This window comes from Canis lupus, chromosome X, assembly GCF_011100685.1.
Source record: "Canis lupus familiaris isolate Mischka breed German Shepherd chromosome X, alternate assembly UU_Cfam_GSD_1.0, whole genome shotgun sequence".
In the NCBI taxonomy this organism is placed as follows: domain Eukaryota; kingdom Metazoa; phylum Chordata; class Mammalia; order Carnivora; family Canidae; genus Canis; species Canis lupus.
Genome location: NC_049260.1, coordinates 96,556,895 through 96,579,008, shown reverse-complemented (window position 1 = coordinate 96,579,008; position 22,114 = coordinate 96,556,895). Strand labels below are relative to the sequence as shown.

Genomic DNA, 22,114 nt, shown 5'->3' with positions numbered 1-22,114 from the left:
CAGCACAAGACTGTAAGCCCTGTGGAGGCAGGACCCAGTCTGTCTTGGTTAGACTGGCTCCCTAGTGCCTAGCATAGTGCCTAAAAATGGGATAAATAGATATTTATTGGCAGAAGACAGGAAAATAATTAAAGTAGCATGTTCTGCCCTTGGAATTGTACCAAGAATCCTGTTACAAGTAACAGCGGGGAATCCAAGTAATAAGCTAAAATATTAGCTGTGAAATTGGCTGACAGATGTATGTGAAATAATATACCCCCATATAAGCCACATTTCTTGGAGGACACATAGCTTAGAAGGATTCCTAAGGAATGGAATAAATGAACAGAGGGAAAATGGCCAATGGCATAGAAGCAGGAGGAACTTTGAAAGACCATGACTACTATATAATTGCACTCCAAAGTTCATGAGATAACAAAGAATCAGGACACTGCAATAGTCAGACAGGGATCAGAAGACATACAAGCATGTTCCATAATAAAAAATAAGTAACAACCCTTTATAGAGCTTTTTCTATGTACCAGGCACTATGCTAAGTGCTTTATGTGGATTTTTTTCAATTCCTATAATAAATGTTTGAGAGAAAATATTGTTTCCATACTCAATTTCTAGACGAGGAAACCAAGGCTCAGACAGGTTAACTGACTTGCGCCAACATCACAGAGCTAGCAAATAAGAGACAAAATTTAACCCAGGAAGTCTTAACTCCAGAGCCTGAGCTCTTAACCCCTTCGTTCTTCTACATCTGAACCTTTTCTTATGGAGAGAGTACGTAGCTTTCATCAGATTCTCAAAGGGCTTTAAAAAAAAAAAAAAAGGTATGAGAAGCAGTGTTCCAGACTCTGAGCACCATGAAGGCAAGCACTAGACTTGTCTAGATCAGCCCTCAGATAGTTGTCAGCTGGTTGGCTGGATGGCTATATTGGTATGTGAATGTCTGTGACTAGCTGGCCTCCCAGTTGGCTCTCCTGCATTCGTCTGGTCTCCCCCTAGCCTGCCCCCAAACTTCAGCCTAGGTGATGTTTCTAAAATACTAATCTGACCATGTCATCCCCCCAGCTGTGAGTATGTTCATAGACTCCTCAACCAGAGTTTAAGTCCTCAATCCTTAGCACACACAGCCCTCCATGATTTAGTCCAGTGGTTCCCCACAATGGACAGTTTTGGCCCTCAGGGCACATTCGGCTAGGACATTTTGAGTTGTCACAGTTCACAGGGAGGTGCTACTGACATCTTGTGACTCAAAGCCAGAGACACTGCTAAATAGCTCATGGTGTACAGGACAGCCCCCACAAAAAAGAATGATCTGGCCCAGATGACAATCATGCCTCAATGCAGAAACTTATACCTAGCCCCTGGCAAACATTTAAATTTCCTTTACCAGCACTATATGCCTTGCTTTGACTTTATGCTCTAGGAACACAGACCCATGTTATTTCCCCCCATCCCATGTGGTTTCATCTTCCTATTTTCATTTGCTCTTTTCCCTCTGCTGAAATCACTCCTCCCACTTGACTTCATCTCAGTGCCTTAGCTTCATCCTTCAAGATGAAGCTGATGTTTACCTTCTGGAAGTTATTGCCCCCAAACTCCCTCTCCGTGTTCCTATGTCAGTCTGGACATAACGTCTGTCATAGCACTTTAGCCACATTATATTGAAATGAGCTGCTTCTGGATCTGCCGTCCCCCACTTGACTGTGAGCTAATCAAGGGCAGAGACCTATTTTCTTTTCCTTGATAATAGTGTGTGATACATTTTCCTTGATAATAGTGTGTGATACAGAGTAGGCACCCACAATGCACTGAACCAAAAGATGACAAGTGACAGAGACAACGAGGAATCACTCAAGTTCTAATAAGCTTTGACCTTCTCAGTTCTCAGCCAAAGAGAACAACCCTTAGAAGGATTCAAATGAGGTAAAGGGGATGCCAGAATTGGTGAGGAGAACATGAAGAAATGCATCCACTCTTCCAGCAGAAGAATCAAATGGCACTGGGGCTATGAGCACATATCTAAAAATGGGGATGTCAATCGTTTCTTTCTCGAGTGATTGCTCTAAGTATATAAAGTCATAATCCATGCAAAGAGCCTGACACATAGGAAGCACTCAATAAACAGTAGTTACTTTTATTAAAGGCTCAGATGAGCGAGCCTGTAATATTATAGATGTTATTGATTAGAATCAGTTCAAAGGAAGGGGAAGCACTTATTTATACTAGAAGTCAATTTAAAGAAAAATATTAAGTCAATGGTAGTGCACGTGGTGGACGGGCAGGGCAAAATTCATAAGGATGTTATGTGGACAAGTAGTATCACTGTCTCAATCCACGCAGTAACTCTAACAGAGAGACTATTGCTAGCCTCTCTTCCTTGATGCAGCTGAGGAAACCAGACACTCATAGAGGATACCTCATTTGCCTAGGGTGACTCACAGTACAGGAAGGAATTGGCCTTCAAACTGTTAGAAAGAGCCCAAGTATCCAATGTATGGTCTGCATCTACAGTGTGGGGTTAAGTTTTGACTGAGGAAATTCTAGCTTAAGTCAAACTGAGAGCTCATATTTAAATACTGCTTTTACACACGGATTTTCCCCCATAGGACTCTGCTGCTTTATATACTGTTACTTTCGGTCAAAATTAGCTGGATCTTTAAACCAACCATGGAACTGGCTGACCTGAGAGTCAAGTCCCTTCAAGGCAGATTTTCAATTAGCAGAGGAAGACATAGTGCTGTCAAGGCTTGACATCCAGACCAAGCTCTCCTTCTTGCTCAGGGTTATTTCTCAGGGAATGTTGTTGGGAGAGGGGCACATTCCCCGAGCTGGCAGCTACACCAATGACCTTTAATACTGGTTTAGCATAAATATATTTTGACATTTCAAACAAATTAATGTATTTTTACAAGGTGGGGCAACCACCACAAATTAGGCCAAATGGTTTGCCTGTAGGCCAGGTCACCAGGCAGAGATTCCAGAGCTTCCCTGCTCCTCCTACATCTCTTTCTGATCCCACCTCCAAAAGAAATGTTTATTTCTCCCCAGAAACCACTTGGGCAAATGCCAGCAACCCTCAGGGATTAACCTTAGCCCTATCTTGGTAACATACAATCCTAGGGTCTCACTGCAACCAACAGATGCTAATTCTAACTGCCAGAATCAGCTCAAGGACTCGGTTCCATATGTTATGTTGTGTGTTATGGAAATGCTTTGGTAGTAAATATAGTGTTTCTATTGTGTGGGTATAAAGCACCAGTTCCTTGAAAAATTACCTGGAAATGGGAGTATTTAACGTGAGGAGGATATAAAAGGAACTGACAACCTAAGAGAGGTGAAAAGGTCCAGGTTCTGAAAAGGCAGACCTTGGACTACTAAGTAGCCACACATCTTTCATTTGAGCAGATTTCATAGACAAGCTGCCCAGCCAAATCAAATGGGAATTAAAGGGATTCTGTGTAGCTAGTATAGAAAGTGTTTCAGAAGCACAAAGGCCACTTTAGTCACAGGAAACTGCCAGAGGGTGACTTATTTGATGGAAAAGAAAACAAACAGACACAATAGCTGGTGTATTTTTGAGGCAATATTAAATCTAATAAACATGACACCAATAGTATTGACTTAAGTCGGGTTGGGGGAGTTGGAGAATTTAACAGCTTATCTTCCAACCACCAGCCTTTATCTCAGAGGCAGCTTTGACAGCAGAAAACAGAGTCCAAAACATGTCCTTCTCTGACTCCTGCCAGGTGTGTGCTGTCCCTGGCCTCTGCCCTGGCCTCAGCTCTCAGAGTGGAGATAATTAGAACGTCATTTCTGCCAGCTTTGTTTTTTCTGGGTCACTGACTTCAGACTTGATCAAAATAGGAGTGCTGTACTGAAATAAATTCATTTCCTCTTCCTCAGCCAGCCCCAAGTTATTTCCTGGGGGACTGTGCTCCATAGGACCAGTGCACGCAGCCAGCTGCTGTATAGGAGCGATAGAGTGTGTGGAGGTCCAAAGCGAGGAGTTGGCCCCCTCCGCAGCAGCAGGCCCGCACTCTCCCTCTCGGTGGCAGGGCCCTGACAGGCACAGGCCTCAGACAGACGTGCTGAGGAACACATCACAGCAAACTGCTCGGGGAGCTGTTAAAGCTGGTGTTTAATGTTTATCCAATGGCCTCAGTCTGAAAGGCTCTGTAGAACATGCATAACACAGCTCCGCTTTATACTCCATTAGCATTCGAATTCCTAGCTGCCCAGAGGCATATGGTACTGACCAGGGAAGGCCAGCCTTTGTGGAGGTCGAGGGCACGCAGAGAGACACGGGGGCAGAATGAGGTTGCTGGGTGTCTGGGAGACACTCTCAGAAACAGGGACAAAGAGCCCCAAGTGGTACAAGAGGGAAGGCCACAGACAACCTTTGCCCATGTTACAACATCACCAGCTGTCCTCCATTAAGAGGCGACATGAGAGGGAAGGCCTACCTCAGACTGGCCTTTGTCCGCTCATTACTGACGGAGTGGAAGGCCTCTCCCAGCTAGGGATGGAGTGGGCTTCCCAGTGCAATGGCAGACCAGATCTTGTTTTCAGACTTTTGGACTCAGTGAGAAAAACCAAAGTTTCCCTGGGCTTTCACTCAAGGCAAGAAGAGTAGCCACATTACAGCTACTATTTTGGCCGGGAATGGGCCAGATTGGACTGCCTTTGTCCAACCTAAGAGAAGGGCAATAAAGTATAGGATAACTGAGTGGTGGGGTGAAGAGTACATGGAACACAGTTTTCTGAGAAAGTGCCCAGTGATAAATAGCTATGAGGGGATGTCAAGGCAGATATTGGGCTGACCACTGTGTCCAGGAGGAACTAGAATGGGGCCGTGTTTGGTTGGCCTGTGTGTTCGTCCCCAGGTGCCTAGCACAGCATGTGGCACAAGATACAATACACACACACACACACACACACACACACACACGCCAGTCCTTTTTCTTCTAACTGCCCCTAACGCGTCTTAAATCCATCTTCTTCTCTCCATCCCCACTGCTACCATCCTAATTCAGGCACTATCATCCCCCACCTGGACCACTGCTCGAGCCTCCTAATGTGGGCCTGCCTCTTCTCCCATCTCCTTTTCCAGAATCGTCTCAACAGCAGCCAGTGTGATTCCTCTGTGTCACACTCCAAGCCCTTTAGTGGTCTCTCACAGCCATCCGAATAAAGCTGGACATACGCATCCCTCCCTTACCTGATGTATTAGTGTGCTAGGGCTTCTGTAACAAAACACCACAGGGCCGCCTGAGTGGAGCAGTCAGTTGAGTGTCTGACTCTTGGTTTTGGCTCAGGTGGTGATCTTGAGGTCATGAGATCAAGCCCTGTATCCGGCTCCCCACTCAGTGTGGAGTCTGCTTAAGATTCTCTCCACCCCCCTCTGCCCCTCCCACTCATTCCCTCTCTCTCTCTCTCTCTCTCTCTCTCTCTCTCAGATAAATAAATAAGTCTTTAAAAAATACCACAGACTGGATGCTCTACAAAAGAAATTTATTTTCTCACAGTTCTGGAGGCTACAAGCTCAAAATCAAGGTGTTCGTAGCTTTGGTTTCTCCTGAGGCCTCTTTCCTTGGCTTGCAGATGACTATCCTCTTACTGTGTCCTCATGTGGGCTTTTTCTCTATGCCAGAAAAAGGAGATGTGGAGTGAACCAGGTCAGGCTAGCGGGCAGGGCATTGCCACTTAGGATCCCACATCACCAGCTGATAAATTGTGCCTGAGTGTTCCACAAGATGGACGTTAGGTCTGTGTTAATGGAAGATCCTGTCCCAAAAGGTTGCTGTTAGAGTAAAATCCAGTTTCTCTGGCACTGTGTTTTCCAGAAGTCTTTATGATGTTCTCTTCCATGTATCTACAGGAGAGTGACAGAGATCTGTATGTCCTAGCGACACGGAAGTCCTAGAGCATTGGTCCCCAAACTTGAGTATGAATCAGAAGATGATGGAAGGCTCATTAAAATACAGATGAGGGGCAGCCCGGGTGGCTCAGCAGTTTAGCACCTGCCTTCGGCCCAGGGCGTGATCCTGGAGTCCTGGGATCGAGTCCCACGTCAGGCTTTCTGCATGGAGCCTGTTCCTCCCTCCGCCTGTGTCTCTGCCTCTCTCTGTCTCTCTGCCTCTGTCTCTCTCTCTCTCTCTCTCTCTCTGTCTCTCAAGAATAAATAAATAAAATATTTAAAAACACACACACACACAGATGACTGGTCGCCCACTCCCAGAGGTTCTAATTCAATAGGTCTATGTTGGGGTCTGAGAATTTGCATTTCCAACAAGTTCCCAGGTGATGCTGTTGCTGCTCATCGGGAGACCACACTCCGAAAAACACTGCTCTAGTCCTTCTGGAATTATGGAAAATGACTTGACATTATGTTGGAAATGGTATGAATGATAAATGTGTTTCCCAGAACATTCGATCAACCACCACCCCCAACTTGGCCACACCACACCAATGTTGCTGAAATTCATGAGACGAGGGAACCAATAAGCCGATTTTTCTTTCAAGTTAAAACTGCCCCTGGAAAGATATTGTAACCTAATGGTGTGTGTTCTGCTCTTTTTGCAGGTGCGATTAGAGTGGCCAACAGACCTTGCAGTCAATCCCATGGACAATTCATTGTATGTCTTGGATAACAACATTGTGCTGCAAATTTCTGAGAACAGGCGCGTGCGGATCATTGCAGGGCGCCCCATTCACTGCCAGGTTCCAGGCATCGATCATTTCTTGGTCAGCAAGGTGGCAATTCACTCCACTCTGGAGTCAGCTAGGGCCATCAGCATCTCCCACAGCGGGCTGCTCTTCATAGCTGAAACAGATGAGAGGAAAGTAAACCGCATTCAGCAAGTCACCACCAACGGAGAGATCTCCATCATAGCTGGTGCCCCTACTGACTGTGACTGCAAAATTGATCCCAACTGTGACTGTTTTTCAGGTATGACCTTTTTAGCGATTCAGCAGCTCCCTCTCTCTGTTTCCAAAAGAAAAACGCATATCAGAAAAGTCAAAAGGAAAACCAAAGTGTTATTTGTGAGCATTAGTATGAGCGAGTGGAGAAAGCGATGGGTTGAGGTCACATGGCTTAGTATCTGGTCATTGTTCTGCAACCAACTGACCAAGTGACCCAGGGAAAGCCACAAAACCTCCTCATGACTTGCTTACCTCATCTGGTAGAAATGTCACTTGTCTCAGTTATATCACCTTGCTGTATTGAGGATAAGCTACTATCATAAAAGTTTGATACTCCTAAGAAGTTAAAATCAGGGGCATGCTCAGTGGTCGAGCGTTCGGCTCAGGTCATGATCCTGGGGTCCTGGAATCGAGTCCTACATCAGGCTCCCTGCAGGGAGCCTGTTTCTCCCTCTGCCTATGTCTCTGCCTCTCTGTCTGTGTCTCTCATGAATAAATAAAATCTTTTAAAAAAAAAAGAAGAAGTTAAAATCACTATATGAATGTAAGATCATGATACTATTTCTACTTTGGAGAAAAGGAAACACAATAAAACCTGCCTTTACTGATTTAGCTAAGGGAAAAATGACTTCCCCTAAGTGACTTGTTTCCAAATTAATAGTGCTTGCTATTTGAAACCCAAAGAGGGATGCATGGGTAGCTCAGTCTGTTAAGCGTTCAACTCTTGATATCAGCTCAGGTCTTGAGTTCAAGTTCTGCATTGGGCTCCATGTTGGGCATGGAGCCTACTCAGAAAAAAAAAAAAGAAAGAAAAAGAAAAAAAAAACAAAGAGACTATAGCAGACTGCGTTGAAGATACAAAGACAAAATAAAATCCCACAGTGGAGGGTTCTCAGGGCATCAGTGTGCTACTAACACTGTTTTAAAAATATCCAAAATTTTCTTCCTAGCAAATAGTACCCTTTACTTCCAACTGAAATATATATATTTTAAAAAGAATCTTTTCCCCAAAACGTGGAGTAGATATTCCAGATAGCAAACACACCTCTAAATGTCAATAGATAACATTTATTGCTGGGATGTGGAAATCCCTCCATGCTACCTGCAGTCCTATTAAACTGCTCGTCCAGGCCCAAAAGATTCTCTTAACCTTTGCCTTTTCTCGGGCCAGAGGAATCAAGAATGAGCAAATTGGTCGATATGACTTTTGATCAATATTTCCAATGTTTTCCTGGACAATTAGTTTTATACGTATTTTGCTAATTTATATCTTTCATTCAAAGCAAATCTAATGTTTATTCCAGTTATCAAATTTGATGTTCTGAATCATTGTTGCACTTACAGACTTAGTGTACTTTGATAATGTGACAATGGGAATTAGCCAAAGAAAGGTCCTCTAGGCACAGTATCATCGGAAAGTCCTAAGGTAGATCCACAGCACTGACAGGCATAAATCCCAGGAACTCTTGGCCACATTTTGTGTGGCTTCCATTATTTGCTGCTTTTGTATCTTGTGATGCAATAGATACTGAACAGCAGGATTGAGGATTTCTCAAAATTGGTGTTAACCGAGATAATTGCATCTCACTGTTTGTCTTCCCTGGTACTGACTCAAGAATTCTGAATAAGTTTCAAATTTGTCAAGGGAAGGGTATACAGAGGATATTGGTTCACCAATTGTTCCTTTTCAAATGATTTTTTTCTTTTAGAGATTTTATTTTTAAGTAATCTCTGTACCCAATGTGGGGCTCAGACCCACAACCTGAGATCAAAAGTCACATGCTCCACTGACCAAGCCAGCCAGGCACTCCTAAAATGATTCTTGATGCACAGTGATTTCTGTATGTGGTTATGTGCTTATAAATGCTTGTGATGACAATTATTAAAATCATGGTCTTTCTTTCATAGGTGATGGTGGCTATGCCAAAGATGCAAAGATGAAGGCCCCTTCCTCCTTAGCAGTGTCACCTGATGGTACCCTATATGTCGCAGACCTCGGGAACGTTCGAATTCGTACCATTAGCAGAAACCAAGCCCACCTGAATGACATGAACCTTTATGAGATTGCTTCACCTGCTGACCAGGAGCTCTATCAGTTCACTGTCAATGGAACCCACCTGCACACCTTGAACTTGATAACAAGGGACTACGTATATAACTTCACCTACAATGCCGAAGGTGACTTAGGTGCAGTTACCAGCAGCAATGGCAACTCTGTGCACATTCGCCGTGATGCAGGCGGGATGCCCCTGTGGCTTGTGGTGCCTGGCGGGCAGGTGTACTGGCTGACCATAAGCAGCAATGGAGTTCTGAAAAGAGTGTCAGCCCAAGGCTATAATCTGGCCTTGATGACCTATCCAGGAAACACGGGGCTTCTGGCTACCAAAAGTAATGAAAATGGATGGACGACTGTTTACGAGTAAGTTTCTCATTCTCAACATAGGCTTTGTTAGGCTTTTATTTGACATTGTATAATTGCTAGGTGTTGCATGCTATTTTCTCCTAAGAAACACAATTAAAAAAAAATAAAGAGTCAAGGAGAAAATTTTACCCAACTCATAGGGTTCAAACCCATTCCTCCAGAGCAGTTTTGCAGAGCATAATAATAAAAACATAGACCGAATGAAGAATCAGGTGTGGCACTGTGGGAGACAGGAATGATCTAGAAGCCCAAGTACTCAGGAAATTTACAGCATAGCTGGGAAAACAAGGTAAAATTTCATTTAAATAACAAAACTAAGAAAATGGTTCTAAAGCAACAAAGAGGCAGTGTAGCTTAACTAGTATTTATTGATCCCTGTGGGTTTTAATGAATGAATAAATGAATGTGTGCCCAGCCTAGCTCAGCCCAACTCAGTATAAGTTGCTGTGGGAGATAATAGAAGTTAGAATATAAGAAGTGGTCTCTGGAAAGCAAATGTGAACGGGAGAGGCTGCACTCCATTGGCTGCTTCCATGAAACATAGAGCCGGACACTCCCATACAGGCTTGGGCTTCCTCGGTTTCCCTGCATAATTCAAAGAATCTGGCACACACTGGCATTCACAGACTGGATCTGTAATGACTTTGTTTAACTGGGAATTAACACAGGGTGTGTCTGACAGCAAGCTACTAGGAAGTGTCATGACACGGAAAGAGACCATTGTCCTTGCCTTTTCAAGCATGGACAACCTTGTTTGCAGGTCAACTCATTTAGAAAGCTAGTCTGCCACCACTTGGCAAGCATCTTTTCCACAAAAGGGAATTGCTGAATTTTTAACCAGTTTACTGAGGGAAGATAATCTATGGAATCTGAACCCAGAGTCTGAAATGGCATTAAAGTGGAAAAGTGTGACAAGTGGAAATGTTAAGTATGAAGGGTTCCCAGTGTGACTATTCTGTGAGGATGCAGAGAATATGAAGAGGATATGTCCAATCTCATGAAAGCCTCCTGAGGAAACAGACAAAACAATTGGCCTTCACATTTTGGATCATTTCCCAAAGAAATGCCACTTACACAAAAAAGCTGGACAGCTATTTTAGTTTCACTTAGAAACATGTATTCAGTTGTTTCTATTACAAGCCTTACCCTATTTTTTGAAAAATTTCTTACATCTTAATAACAGTAATAAAAGCCACTGTTCACTGAAGCTTTACTATGTGCCAAGTAGCAGGCTAAGTGATTTACATACATTATTTTATTAGATTCCCCCAAATAACAACGTGGGATAGGTGCTCCTGGTATGCCATTTTGTGGATGAGGAAACTGAGGCACAGAATGGTTAATTTGTTCTGATTCACACGATGAATCAGATGTCCAGGATTTAGACTCCCAAGTCTGACTCAAGAGCCCCAATTTTTAAATATACCACCCTGAAGAAAGATCAAGTTTCTAATAAGAATGTATTTTTCAAAAATTCATGCAACATCATACCACAGCTAAAATTAGGCAACTATTTTGAAAGCTAACAGTTGACTTCAGTCAAGCAACAAGAAATGGCTGAAGTATTAACTAGTTTTCAGAATAACCAGTTCAACCATTCATTCATTTAGTCATCAATTCATCATACTGTATACTTGACAGAGATACAATTTATTTGTCAATTATACTTCAACAAAACTAGAGGGGAAAAAAGCAAAAGTAACTAGTTCATTTATTTAGTCAACAGATATTTACTGAGCACTTACTCTGTGCTAGGCAGTATTCTGATACTGGGGATACAGCTGTAAACAAAACAGATAAAAATTCATACCTTTGGGTCACCTGGCTGGCTCAGGCAGTACAGCATGAGACTCTTGATCTCGGGGTCATGAGTTCAAGTCTCACATTGGTTGTGGTACCTACTTAAAATTTTAAAAGAAGTTTTCTTTAAAATATCTACCTTCATAGAGCTTACATTATACTGGAGGGAGACAAGTAAAATGTACAGAACTTCTGATGGTGATAAGTTCTATGGAAAAATGAAGCAGGGTAAGGGAGATCAAGAGTGTGAGGCAGAAGAGGTTTTTCTTTTGGGTGTGTGGTTGGAGAAGGCCTCATTAAGAAGGTGACATTTGAGTATATACTTTGAAATGGTGACTTTTATGGTATATGAATTATATCTCAATAATAATAATAATAATAAAGAGAGAGATTGGAAACAAGGAGTAAAGAATTCTTAGGAGTGCAACCACTCCAGAAAATAGTATGGAGGTTCCTCCAAAAATTAAAAATAGAACTATCCTATGATCCAGGAATCACACTACTGAGTATTTACCCAAAGAATACAAAAACACTAATTCAAAGAGATATAGCAGCATTGTTTACAATAGCCAAGATACGAAACAGACCAAGTATCAAGTATCCATCAGTGGATGAATAGATAAAGAAGGTATGTGTGTGTGTGTGCGTGCGCACACATATACGTACATACAATGGAATATCACTCAAAAAAAAGAATGAAATCTTGCCAATTGCAACAACATGTATGGAGCTAGAGAGTATAGTGCTAAGCAAAATAAGTCAGTCAGAGAAAGACAAATACCATAGGATCTCACTCATATATGGAATTTAAGAAACAAAACAAATGAGAGAGAGAGAGAGAGAGACAAACCAGGAAACAGACTCTTAACTATACAGGTCAAACTGGTGATTACCAGGGGGGAGGTGGGTGGCGGCATGGGAAAAATAGTGGATGAAGATTAAAAAGTACAATCATCATGATAAAAAATAAAATTATTAAAAACTAAAAAAAAAATATTCAACTGTGTTGAGAGAAGCTTCAAATGCAATAGCAGGTTATTTAACCAAACTTTGGGTCAAAACTATTGGCGTCACTTACAGACCTGTGGTAACTTTTTTCTAGATTTGATTTCAAGGATAAATTATAACATTGACATGGTTATAATAAGTTATGTGATGAATGTAAGAAGAAAAGAGCCCTTCTGAGGAGGTTTGCTGTAAAGAGGAGCAGAGAAATTGGGGCTGGGGGCAAGGGGAATGAAGTAAACAGAAGAAGTTTTTTTTTAATGACAGAAATAACAGTATATTTGTATACTGATGAAAATGACCCATAGAGAAGGAAAAATTGATGATACTAGATAGAGAATAGAATATGGTTGTAGTCAGATCAGGCTGTATGCCTGGTTTCCACTGGCAGCCCATCGATGCAGGCACTGTGTGGCGAGCAGGATACTTCCAGTGACCAGACTGGGCTGGCAGTGAGTGAAAAAGATCAACATCACTATTGCCAAATAGTCAATGCTGTGCCTCTTAAGAGCTGAGCAACGCAGGCCTTCACATGGGGACAAGTATGGAATTTTGAAGCCACAAAGAGACACTAGAAGTTATTTTACTGAGGCTCAGATAGGGACATACCTTGCCTGTACGCATTGCTAGTTGGCTGGGTCTCAAGTCAGGCCTTTGAGTGTCTAGTCCAATGTTAGTGTCTAGTCTGGAAAAAAGCTGTCTTTGCCCAGGAGGCTGCCAGAGTAGCCAGGATGCCCTTGCTTGTTTCCCAAGCATCCCCCTGGCAAAGGCTTCCGCTATACTAAATGGAAAGGTCCCACACTGAGGCCAAAGCGTCAGTGCATCGCTGCTGCTGGTCCAGGCTGAGCGGTTCCACAGGCCCTTGCACTCTGCAAAAGTCAGCCACTTGAAGACACTGCATTTAACATGATTTTTTTTAAAAAGATTTTATTTATTTATTCACGGGAGACAGAGAGAGAGAGAAAGAGGTAGAGACACAAGCTGAGGGAGAAGCAGGCTGTGGGATCGCAAGAGTGACCGTGGGAAGTCTGGGAAGTGAGATTTTCTCTCCAGTAGCAGGAAAGGGGATAGAAAGAGAGGCTAACCAGCCATTTCTTCCTTTTTCCCCCTTAACTCCAACCAGGATTATGCTGAAACCCTCCTGACCAAAAAGTATCTATGGCGAGAAAGTCCCTCTTCCTCCTGAAGCCATCCATTCTAGTGCCAAACAGCAGTCCCCAGCAAGACATGCCCCTGTCCCTTCTTAACTGCACAGAAAAGAATGAGCAATTTCCCCATCTACATAGTGCAACCATTCCTTCTTACAGTCTTCTCTGTACAACATCTGACTTCTTTCGCTTTTATCCTCCAATGCATTAGCCAGTTCTGAACACTCCTTTGAGTTTTTCTTGGTCCTCCTGAAGCTGGGGAACACAGAACTGGACCTGCTATTCTAGTCAGGGTCAGAGCCCTGCCGAGGTCAGTAAAGTATGGCCATGCCACTGCCACCAGGCCCTCCTGAAAGAACTCGAGCATTTCCCTGAGGTGAAGAAGCTGCCTTCTGTGGCCAAAGGGAACAAATAGTTTGCCAAGGTAGAAACAGAAATTCTGTTCTGAGTTGAGACACAGAGAATCAGAGACAGAAGCAAAATTTAGCAGGATGGAGGGCTGCCACGTACAGGTAGCTAAGCCAGTAATCCATCCTGCTTTTGATTATCTGTGGCGATGGGCAGGAGAAATGACACAGATGACCCTGAACAGTGTATCATCCAAATGGGATTTTAAAATGCATCTTGTGCAGTGCTAGTATGTGGGCTTGTATCGTGTAATGTGATGTTGTTTAAATAGTTCATTGATTTTCATAATTCCGTTTGACTTGGACCAGAATCAAAATTGCACACCCCAAGTGTTAGTACTTGATGCTTGACTGCCCCTAAGCGTCCTGAATGTCACGGGGAAAGCTGACCGCAGAGAAATGGCTAACAGAGAGGTGACTGTCAAGGCAGGAATACCGACCAAATGAGGCAAGGTTTTGGCCCAAGGGGGCTGGCAGGTTCCTAATTGCAATGACCCTGCCACAGCGAGGGCCCAAGGGAGGGGCCCAGCAACTCACATAGCGGGCAAGCTGTCTTTGCCCAGGAGGCTGCCAGAGTAGCCAGGATGCCCTTGCTTGTTTCCCAAGCATCCCCCTGCCAAGGCTTCCGCTATACTAAATGGAAAGGTCCCACACTGAGGCCAAAGCGTCAGTGCATCGCTGCTGCTGGTCCAGGCTGAGCGAGCGGTTCCACAGGCCCTTGCACTCTGCAAAAGCCAGCCACTTGAAGACACTGTGCATTTAACATGATTTTTTTAAAAAGATTTTATTTATTTATTCACGGGAGACATAGAGAGAGAGAAAGAGGTAGAGACACAAGCTAAGGGAGAAGCAGGCTCCATGCAGGGAGCCCAACATGGGACTCAATCGCGGGACTCCAGGATCACGCCCTGGGCTGAAGGCAGGCGCCCAACCACTGAGCCACCCAGGCTGCCCTAACATGATTTTTTGATCACTGGTCTTCCATATTCTCTCTCTTTCTAGACTTTGTTAGCACATCCCCACCACCACCATCCCACCGACCCCCCAAAAAAGATTGGAAGTAGGGGGAGGAGCAAGGTAAACAAGCCACGTCTCTGGGTGAGATAGTTGCCTGGGTGTAGGATGTGATTCCCATGTAGACCTGGTTATGTAAATAGTCCAAACACATCAAAATGTTTCCAGTGTTTTCTGGAATCTCAGAGTAAAGAGGGAGCTAAGGCACCATGAGGTCCAGCCTCCAGTCTTCAGGCAGGCAAAGGATTTCAGTTAAGCAAAAACAGAGAACTGTCAACTGTTCCTTCAGGTCTCCAGAGACAGAGAGTCTCCACACCTTTGCTCAGTCACCTCTCCATGTATGTGCTTTATGGCCTTGATAAGGATCAAGACTGGACAGACAGAACTGTCATGGGTCATGCTGGGGACACCTACAGTAGAGACAGGGAGTAAACAGAAGGAAGCGAGTCTCCTGGCAGAAAAAGTTTCGGGGGCTGGTAAGGAAGATTAGCTGAGCGCACAGGACGTGTACGGAAGCTGGGCCTGGCCTCCCCACACCACCACCGCTGGCTCTGTCTCTTCTCTAAGCATATTGGCTCTCGTGTCCACCCATCGCTTCCATTTCCACTGGTATCACCTTATTTCACTCACTCAACAAGTAGACGTAGCGAGAACTTGCTCTTGCCAGATACCGAGACTACGGGCATGGATGTCACATAGGTGCCTGTCCTCTGTGGATACAAGTTTACAGCCTAGTAAGGAAGACACGTTCCAATGATTACAATCATAACACATTTAAGAAAGGCAAGAAGCCCCCATGTTCTTAGACAAATGAAAGCTGTAGCCTTCCAACTGGCCTCCCTGCTCCACATATCCTCTTTCAAGATTTGCTGCCGCCAAAGTACTGCTTTAATCATACTGTTCTCTCCTTGGAAAGTCCTCTGTGCCTCTTCATTCTCGACTGACTGCCTGCTTTCCTCCAGAAGCTGGTGCCCCACTTCCCCTATGCTCTGGTTACAACATGCCTCCCAGGCTTATCCCCCACTACCCTTCTGGGGGAACCTTGTGCCCCAACAACCCAGTCCTTTTCATGGACATCCCATCCACCTGCATGCTTTTCTTCATGCTGTCACCTCTCTTTGGAATGCCTTCTTCTCCACCCCCATCTCTACCTAGCAAAGGATTGAGCTCTACCTCCCTTCCAGAATTCAAATACCACCTCCTTCTCTTCCTTCCTCTCTGCTTGGCCCAGCTGGAAATGACTTCTGCCTCCTCTGAGCTTCAACAGCTTGTTTGCAGAAGCACATGGCAATATTCTGGCATTAGAGTGATTTGTGTGAATGTCTTATCTGCCCCACTAGACTTTGAATTTCATTCGGCACTGTATCTCTGGTACCCAGCACAAGACTGATACTTATTGAATAAAGAACAAGTGGAGATAGAAGGGCATTATGGACTTGGAGCTGAATCAAAGGAAGCCAAATGAAGTTATTGGTGAGGAAGGGGAATCCAGTATTTCCTAGAGAATGATTATTAGGTTGGTCAGGTTTCTGACATGAGTGGGTAAAAACGGTCTGTTTCCCTTTAAAAAAATAAGTAATGAATTTCCCTTCTGTAATCTTGAATATCTTTTAAAAAGCAAAGGTAGGGGAGCTTCTAGTTTTTACTCTGCGTGGCTTAGCTCTGGCTTAAATTGTCCTCAAGGGAAAAGGGCAGGCTATCCCTTATGAGAAAATATCAGACCAAATGTATTTTTAATAATGTGTAAATATCACCCTACCCCAACTAAACTATATGCTCCTCAAGGACAAGAATGAATTCTGAACTTCCTTTATAAATGTTGTCTTTTCTCTAACGGGGCATGTCTGCGTGCACGTGCACATGCATGCACGCGTGCACATACACACACGTGCACACAGCCTATTGAGGTGCTGAGCAAAACAATAGTTATACTTAATACTTCACTGATCAGTGTCCTGTGAGACCCTCATTATGGAATTCTGTAAAATCAGGACAGGAAGGGACAATCTGATGGCAAATCTCCTCTTACCAGACCCACTTCTAATGAATATGAAGGCAACGGTCATCACCTGATCACACAATTCACCAGCCAGGATTTGCAGGCCTGGTTAAGCGAGTGCTACTGCCAGCCCTGGGAAGGAGGGGCTTGCTGCCATGTTGTGGCCTGAGGGGATCAGCTGCAGCATATTGGCTTGTACTCTGCACCAAAGGATGCAGGCACCAAAGGGAAACACACAGCATAAGAGGTTTTGATTAAACTTGTATCTTTGACATTCAGTCTGGAAACATGCATTCCCCTGTGATGGAGAGAAAAAAACTCAAGCAAGCCATACGAAATCAAAGGCTCCCTTTATTTCTTAGCCATTTTTGAGCAATCTTTCCAAAGTTGTAGGAATTAGCCACTGATGAGTTCTTTCGCCTGTCACTCTCGCTTTGGAAATGACTTCACAAAAAAGAAGTAGGCCTGTGTTTAGACCGAGGGCCATCCAAATAAATGACAGAGACACCAACACTTAAGATACCACCAAATGTGATTGTTATGACCGACTGCCAGAATTGGGGTCTGTGTGTTGGGTAACGTGCTTCAGGGATAGTTTGGGGGGGTTCCCCTTCATTTTTATTGAGATATAATTGACCCATCGCACTGCAGAAATGTAAGGTGTACAGCCTAATTCCCTGACTTACATATAATACTGAGAAATGATTACCAAAACAGGTTTAGTTAATATCCATCATCTCGTAGATACAAAAAAAGAGAGAAATGGTTTTTTCCTTCTGATGAGAACTTTGGGGGTCTACCCTCTTAGTGACTGTCCTGTGTACCATACATCAGCGTTAGCTGTAGTCATCGTGTTGTACATCACCTCCCCAGTACTTATGGATCTTGAAGCTGGAACTTTTGTATCCTTTGACTACCTTCCTTCAACTTCCCCACCCACCCCATGTCTGGTAACCACAAATCTGATCTCTTCTGATGTTGGTACATGTGGGCCTTTTTTTATTTTTATTTTTTAGATTCTACATGTAGGTGAGATCACACACTATTTGTCATTGTCTGACATCTTTCACTTAGCGTTATGCCCTCCAGGTCAAGTGCTTTGTTTATGATAGAGTTAAAGTCAGATACACACTTTCAAAACAAAGATGCCTGTCCAGCCACAGAAAGGAAATCAGGCAATATGACTTTCCAGCTACCCAGCAACTGGACAGGGCCGTGGAAAATTCTACCTAATCCCCACCAGGAAAGATTCAGGCAGCCACCTCCCAGCTAGATCTATCCATGTAATTACAATCTTATCTAGGACTATTCATCTTTCCTCTCCAAATGTACTCCTGTCAATTTGGGAAGTCGGGATGGGAACAGAGTATATAGGATCATGGTTGTGCTCTAGGGACTAAGCTTTGAAACATATAATCTCAGATAAACAGCACCAGTGACTGAGTTTAAAAGTATTTGGTGGGGGGTGGGAGGGTTTGGAAACCAGATTTATCCACAGGGCACTGCTAAGTTTCATTGAATATTTGGCCCTGGTCCCTCTGCTCATGGATGGCTCAAATGACATCTGATTTTGTCATCTTGCCCTGAGGAGTGACACAACCACTATCTTCACTTTAAGATGAAATTTTGCTTTTATTTTTTTTTTTTATTTATTTATGATAGTCACAGAGAGAGAGAGAGAGGCAGAGACATAGGCAGAGGGAGAAGCAGGCTCCATGCATCGGGAGCCTGATGTGGGATTCGATCCCGGGTCTCCAGGATCGTGCCCTGGGCCAAAGGCAGGCGCCAAACCGCTGCGCCACCCAGGGATCCCGAAATTTTGCTTTTAAAACAAGAGGTTCTGTGAGCGAAAAAGAAGGAAACTGCCCCCAAGCTGGAAAGCCCATCGGGCACTTACATGCATAGCAATTTAGGTCAGATTACCTGAGGAATGATGATGGTTGACCTTGCCACGGTTTGAGGAAACCACTTGGAAATCAGGAAGGGTAATCCAATGAGGCAAAGTTGCTGTCGATGGATGTCAAGCAGAAAGGCACTGCCTGCATAATCTAGGCTGTGGGGCCCCAGGCTCCCTGGTGAGGAAGGCAGTTTCCTTCTATCTGCTGCCTGGAAATACTTCCCTACCAGGAAAAGCAGCTTGGTACCTTGGGATAATTAAAGGTAGACGTATTCCTCTCCTAGAAGGAAGACCACGCAGACAAGGTTGAGGCTGGGCTGGGCATTCCAGCCTTTCCATGGTCCTTTCTCATCAGGGGCCTGCCTTTTGCAGTCACAGAGCCCCAGAGCAGACCAGGGGCAAATGAGCTGAGCCAGGGTCAGGGCTGTGCCATTAAGCTCAGGCACAAACAGCACCCTTCAGTCTTTTCCTTGATAACAAGGCTAGGGCGGCACAGTAGCAACACACCAACAACCTTTTTGATGAAAATCCATTGACACAGAAGATGCAGCCAATTAAACAATTGGGCGTGGCATGTCTGTGATATCAACTGACCTACTTGATTGTTTTCATTTGCACGCACGCCTGTTTAAACTGATAGCACATGTGCGTACGTGCACACGCTCGTATACCCATTGCACCGAACTTGAGGTGGCATTGCGTATAGCCCCAAGTTCAGTTCTGTCTGATAAAATAAGGTCCAGCCCCTTTGCCCAAGCCTACCAAACGCTGGTCTAGGTTTTAAAATTTGAGCAACTACCCAGGCTTAGTTCTTTAAAACCTAGTGAACTAACACTAAATCACTATGCCATTTTGCATAATTGTCGGGGGAGGAAATAGTAGAGCCAGACTTTGCCATTGTGTCCAGGCTGTATCCTACTCACTTTGGGTAAAAAGAATTTAATTGTTTAACATTTTAAAAGCAAATAAAAGTGCTTAAATATTTTGTAATTTGCAACTTGAAAAGAAAACAGTAATGGGTTTCCAAGTGCATGTCTTTACTTTTAATGAAGTGTTTATTTTTCATGGTTCTATTGGCAATAAAAGAACAGCTCCACATCAAAAGCCTTCAGGGAAGCAGTTTCCATTTGGAGGACAGTGAGATTGACAATCATTCTGATTTTTTTTTAAAAAAAAGTAAACTCACTAGACTATATTTCCAGATATAGGTTATTGCCTATTATCCCAGGTAATTATTTTTTTGTCTCTTACTCATATAGGCAAATTACAACGCATTATGTACTATACTCTAAAACGATTTTTTTAGAAAAATTAAGTGACACAGAGATCAGGGGGCTCCAGAATGTTTTAATGAACATGTTTCCATTATCCTCTGTGCTTGTTCATTTTGTTGTAAGAATGATTCATTCATTTCAAATTTGGCAACTTAAACAGCAGCAAATATAATTTTCCTATCACAATGCAAAATCAGTTTATTGCCCTTCCAGACACTGGGGGCCGGCTGTGCCTCCTTTTCCTTTGCCAATAGCACCCTCTGCTGGGTTTTGTTATCCATCACATCTAGTGGGATCGACCCAAATTGCAAACGGAGGCCTCCCTGCAACATTACACACAGCAGGACATGATTCATAAATCAGTTTTCCACCCTGGTGATTCATTACCAGATATATTTTTTCTGTAAAACAGCACAGCTCAAGGAAGTCATCAAGAATTCAGAAGCTGCAAGAAATACCTTCGTTTGATTAATCATCTCTCTGACCTTTTTCTTCTTATTGAACAAGGTTAATAATACTTGTTATCACTCAAAGTTAAACTGTATTAGCTGCCAAGTGATTTTTATTTGCAAAGGCCTGTTATCACTGCCAAGAGGCTTCAAAGTTGGGATTGGTTACATTCCTCAGGTATGACCCCGAGGGACATCTGACCAATGCAACATTTCCCACTGGAGAGGTCAGCAGCTTTCACAGTGACCTGGAGAAGCTGACAAAAGTGGAATTAGATACTTCCAACCGTGAAAATGTCCTCATGTCAACCAACTTGACAGCAACTAGTACCATATATATTTTAAAACAAGGTAAGGATACTTCCCACTTCACCTGACTGTAATAGCACCTTTCTGAACTTTTACCATCAAACCTCTGCACACCATTAATCAATAGAATTCATTTCTGGCTGCGAAGGTGGCTTCTTATTTTCCAGCTATGGAGGCTGAAATCCAAATAAAATCACACCTTTCACAAAGTTCGTGTAGCAACATTGGGCCACATCTCTGTGGGAGCTGTGAGGTTCAATCCCTGCCAAATCTTCTCTCCCTTCAAGTCATTTCCCAACACCCAGCTGTTTGTGAAGCTCTTTTAGGCTCTGATTGGGTTATATTAAAGAAATGAAGCCTGTGCCCCACCTGAGATTAGCATTCTAGATCAATGCTGACGTGGGTGAATAAATAGGATGAATTGGGATACGGCACCAAGCAGGAAAGTAAGTGAAATGAGAGCATCAAAATCCCATTCTAGCCAGAGATAAAAGTAAGAATGGAAGAAAAAGGAAGGGAGGGAGAGAGAGAGAAGAAAACAGAAAGGGAGGGAAGACGGGAGGGAAGGTTGCATTTGGAAGTAATGTCTCAGAAGCTAGAGGGACATGGACAGAGAAATTGTTTTCTCTCTGCCTGGTCATTAAGGACCAATTCTGTTGTTAGGTTGTGGGGCCAGACACAGAACTGCCCAGAGTTCAGGCTCACTGAAAGGATCGGTAGCAGCCTTTGTCGGTGTACTCACTTTGTGGGGTGCGATAGCCATGCCCGTGTCCCCAGGCGGTCAGGATGTGGAGGTGAACTTCCTCTTCTCCTTCTGGCTCCCAGCATAGCAAACCGAAGAGGCCAATCCACCAAGTCAGAGAAGGATTTTGTGAGGGAATTCTTTAAAAGTGAAAGAGACAAGCCAAAAACAGCCTGCAGCATTCGGCAGGAATCTTTTATCCAAGAAACAAGATACCCCAGCTATGAAAATAACAAGGCCCAAATGGACAGAGAGCGCTTGTGCCTGTGAGAGCGGCTGCCCAGCCCCGAGGGCAGTTGGGTCCCCAGGCGAGCCACCTGCTCAGCCTTCGTGCGGTCGCCTCCGGAAGCTAAACTTTCTCTTCTCTGCTTCCTGCACTTCCCTTTCCTCCCCTCTTCCCCCTTTGCCCCTCCGCCTACAGAAAATACCCAGAGCACCTATCGGGTGAGTCCAGACGGCTCCCTACGCGTCACCTTTGCCAGCGGGATGGAGATCAGCCTCAGCTCCGAGCCCCACATCTTGGCCGGGGCCGTGAACCCCACCCTGGGCAAATGCAACATCTCCCTGCCCGGAGAGCACAACGCCAACCTCATCGAGTGGCGGCAGCGCAAGGAGCAAAACAGAGGCAACATTTCGGCTTTCGAAAGGAGACTGAGGGTAAGGCTTGACCTCACAGAGACACAAAACTTTTGTTTGCTGTTGGAAAACTGCAGAGCTGCCCTAATCAGAA

The 22,114-nt window shown here is 44.0% G+C and overlaps 1 protein-coding gene across 1 annotated transcript in view; it reads left to right on the top strand.

Moving 5' to 3' along the window:
• The window catches only part of TENM1 (teneurin transmembrane protein 1), a 790,607-nt gene that overhangs the window by 741,589 nt on the left and 26,904 nt on the right, over positions 1–22,114 (top strand). Inside the window, exons 26-29 of the mRNA XM_038588255.1 lie at positions 6,577–6,943; positions 8,827–9,337; positions 20,512–20,684; positions 21,806–22,041. Of these exons, the coding sequence (XP_038444183.1) occupies positions 6,577–6,943; positions 8,827–9,337; positions 20,512–20,684; positions 21,806–22,041 (1,287 nt within the window). The remainder of the gene's footprint in view (positions 1–6,576; positions 6,944–8,826; positions 9,338–20,511; positions 20,685–21,805; positions 22,042–22,114) is intronic.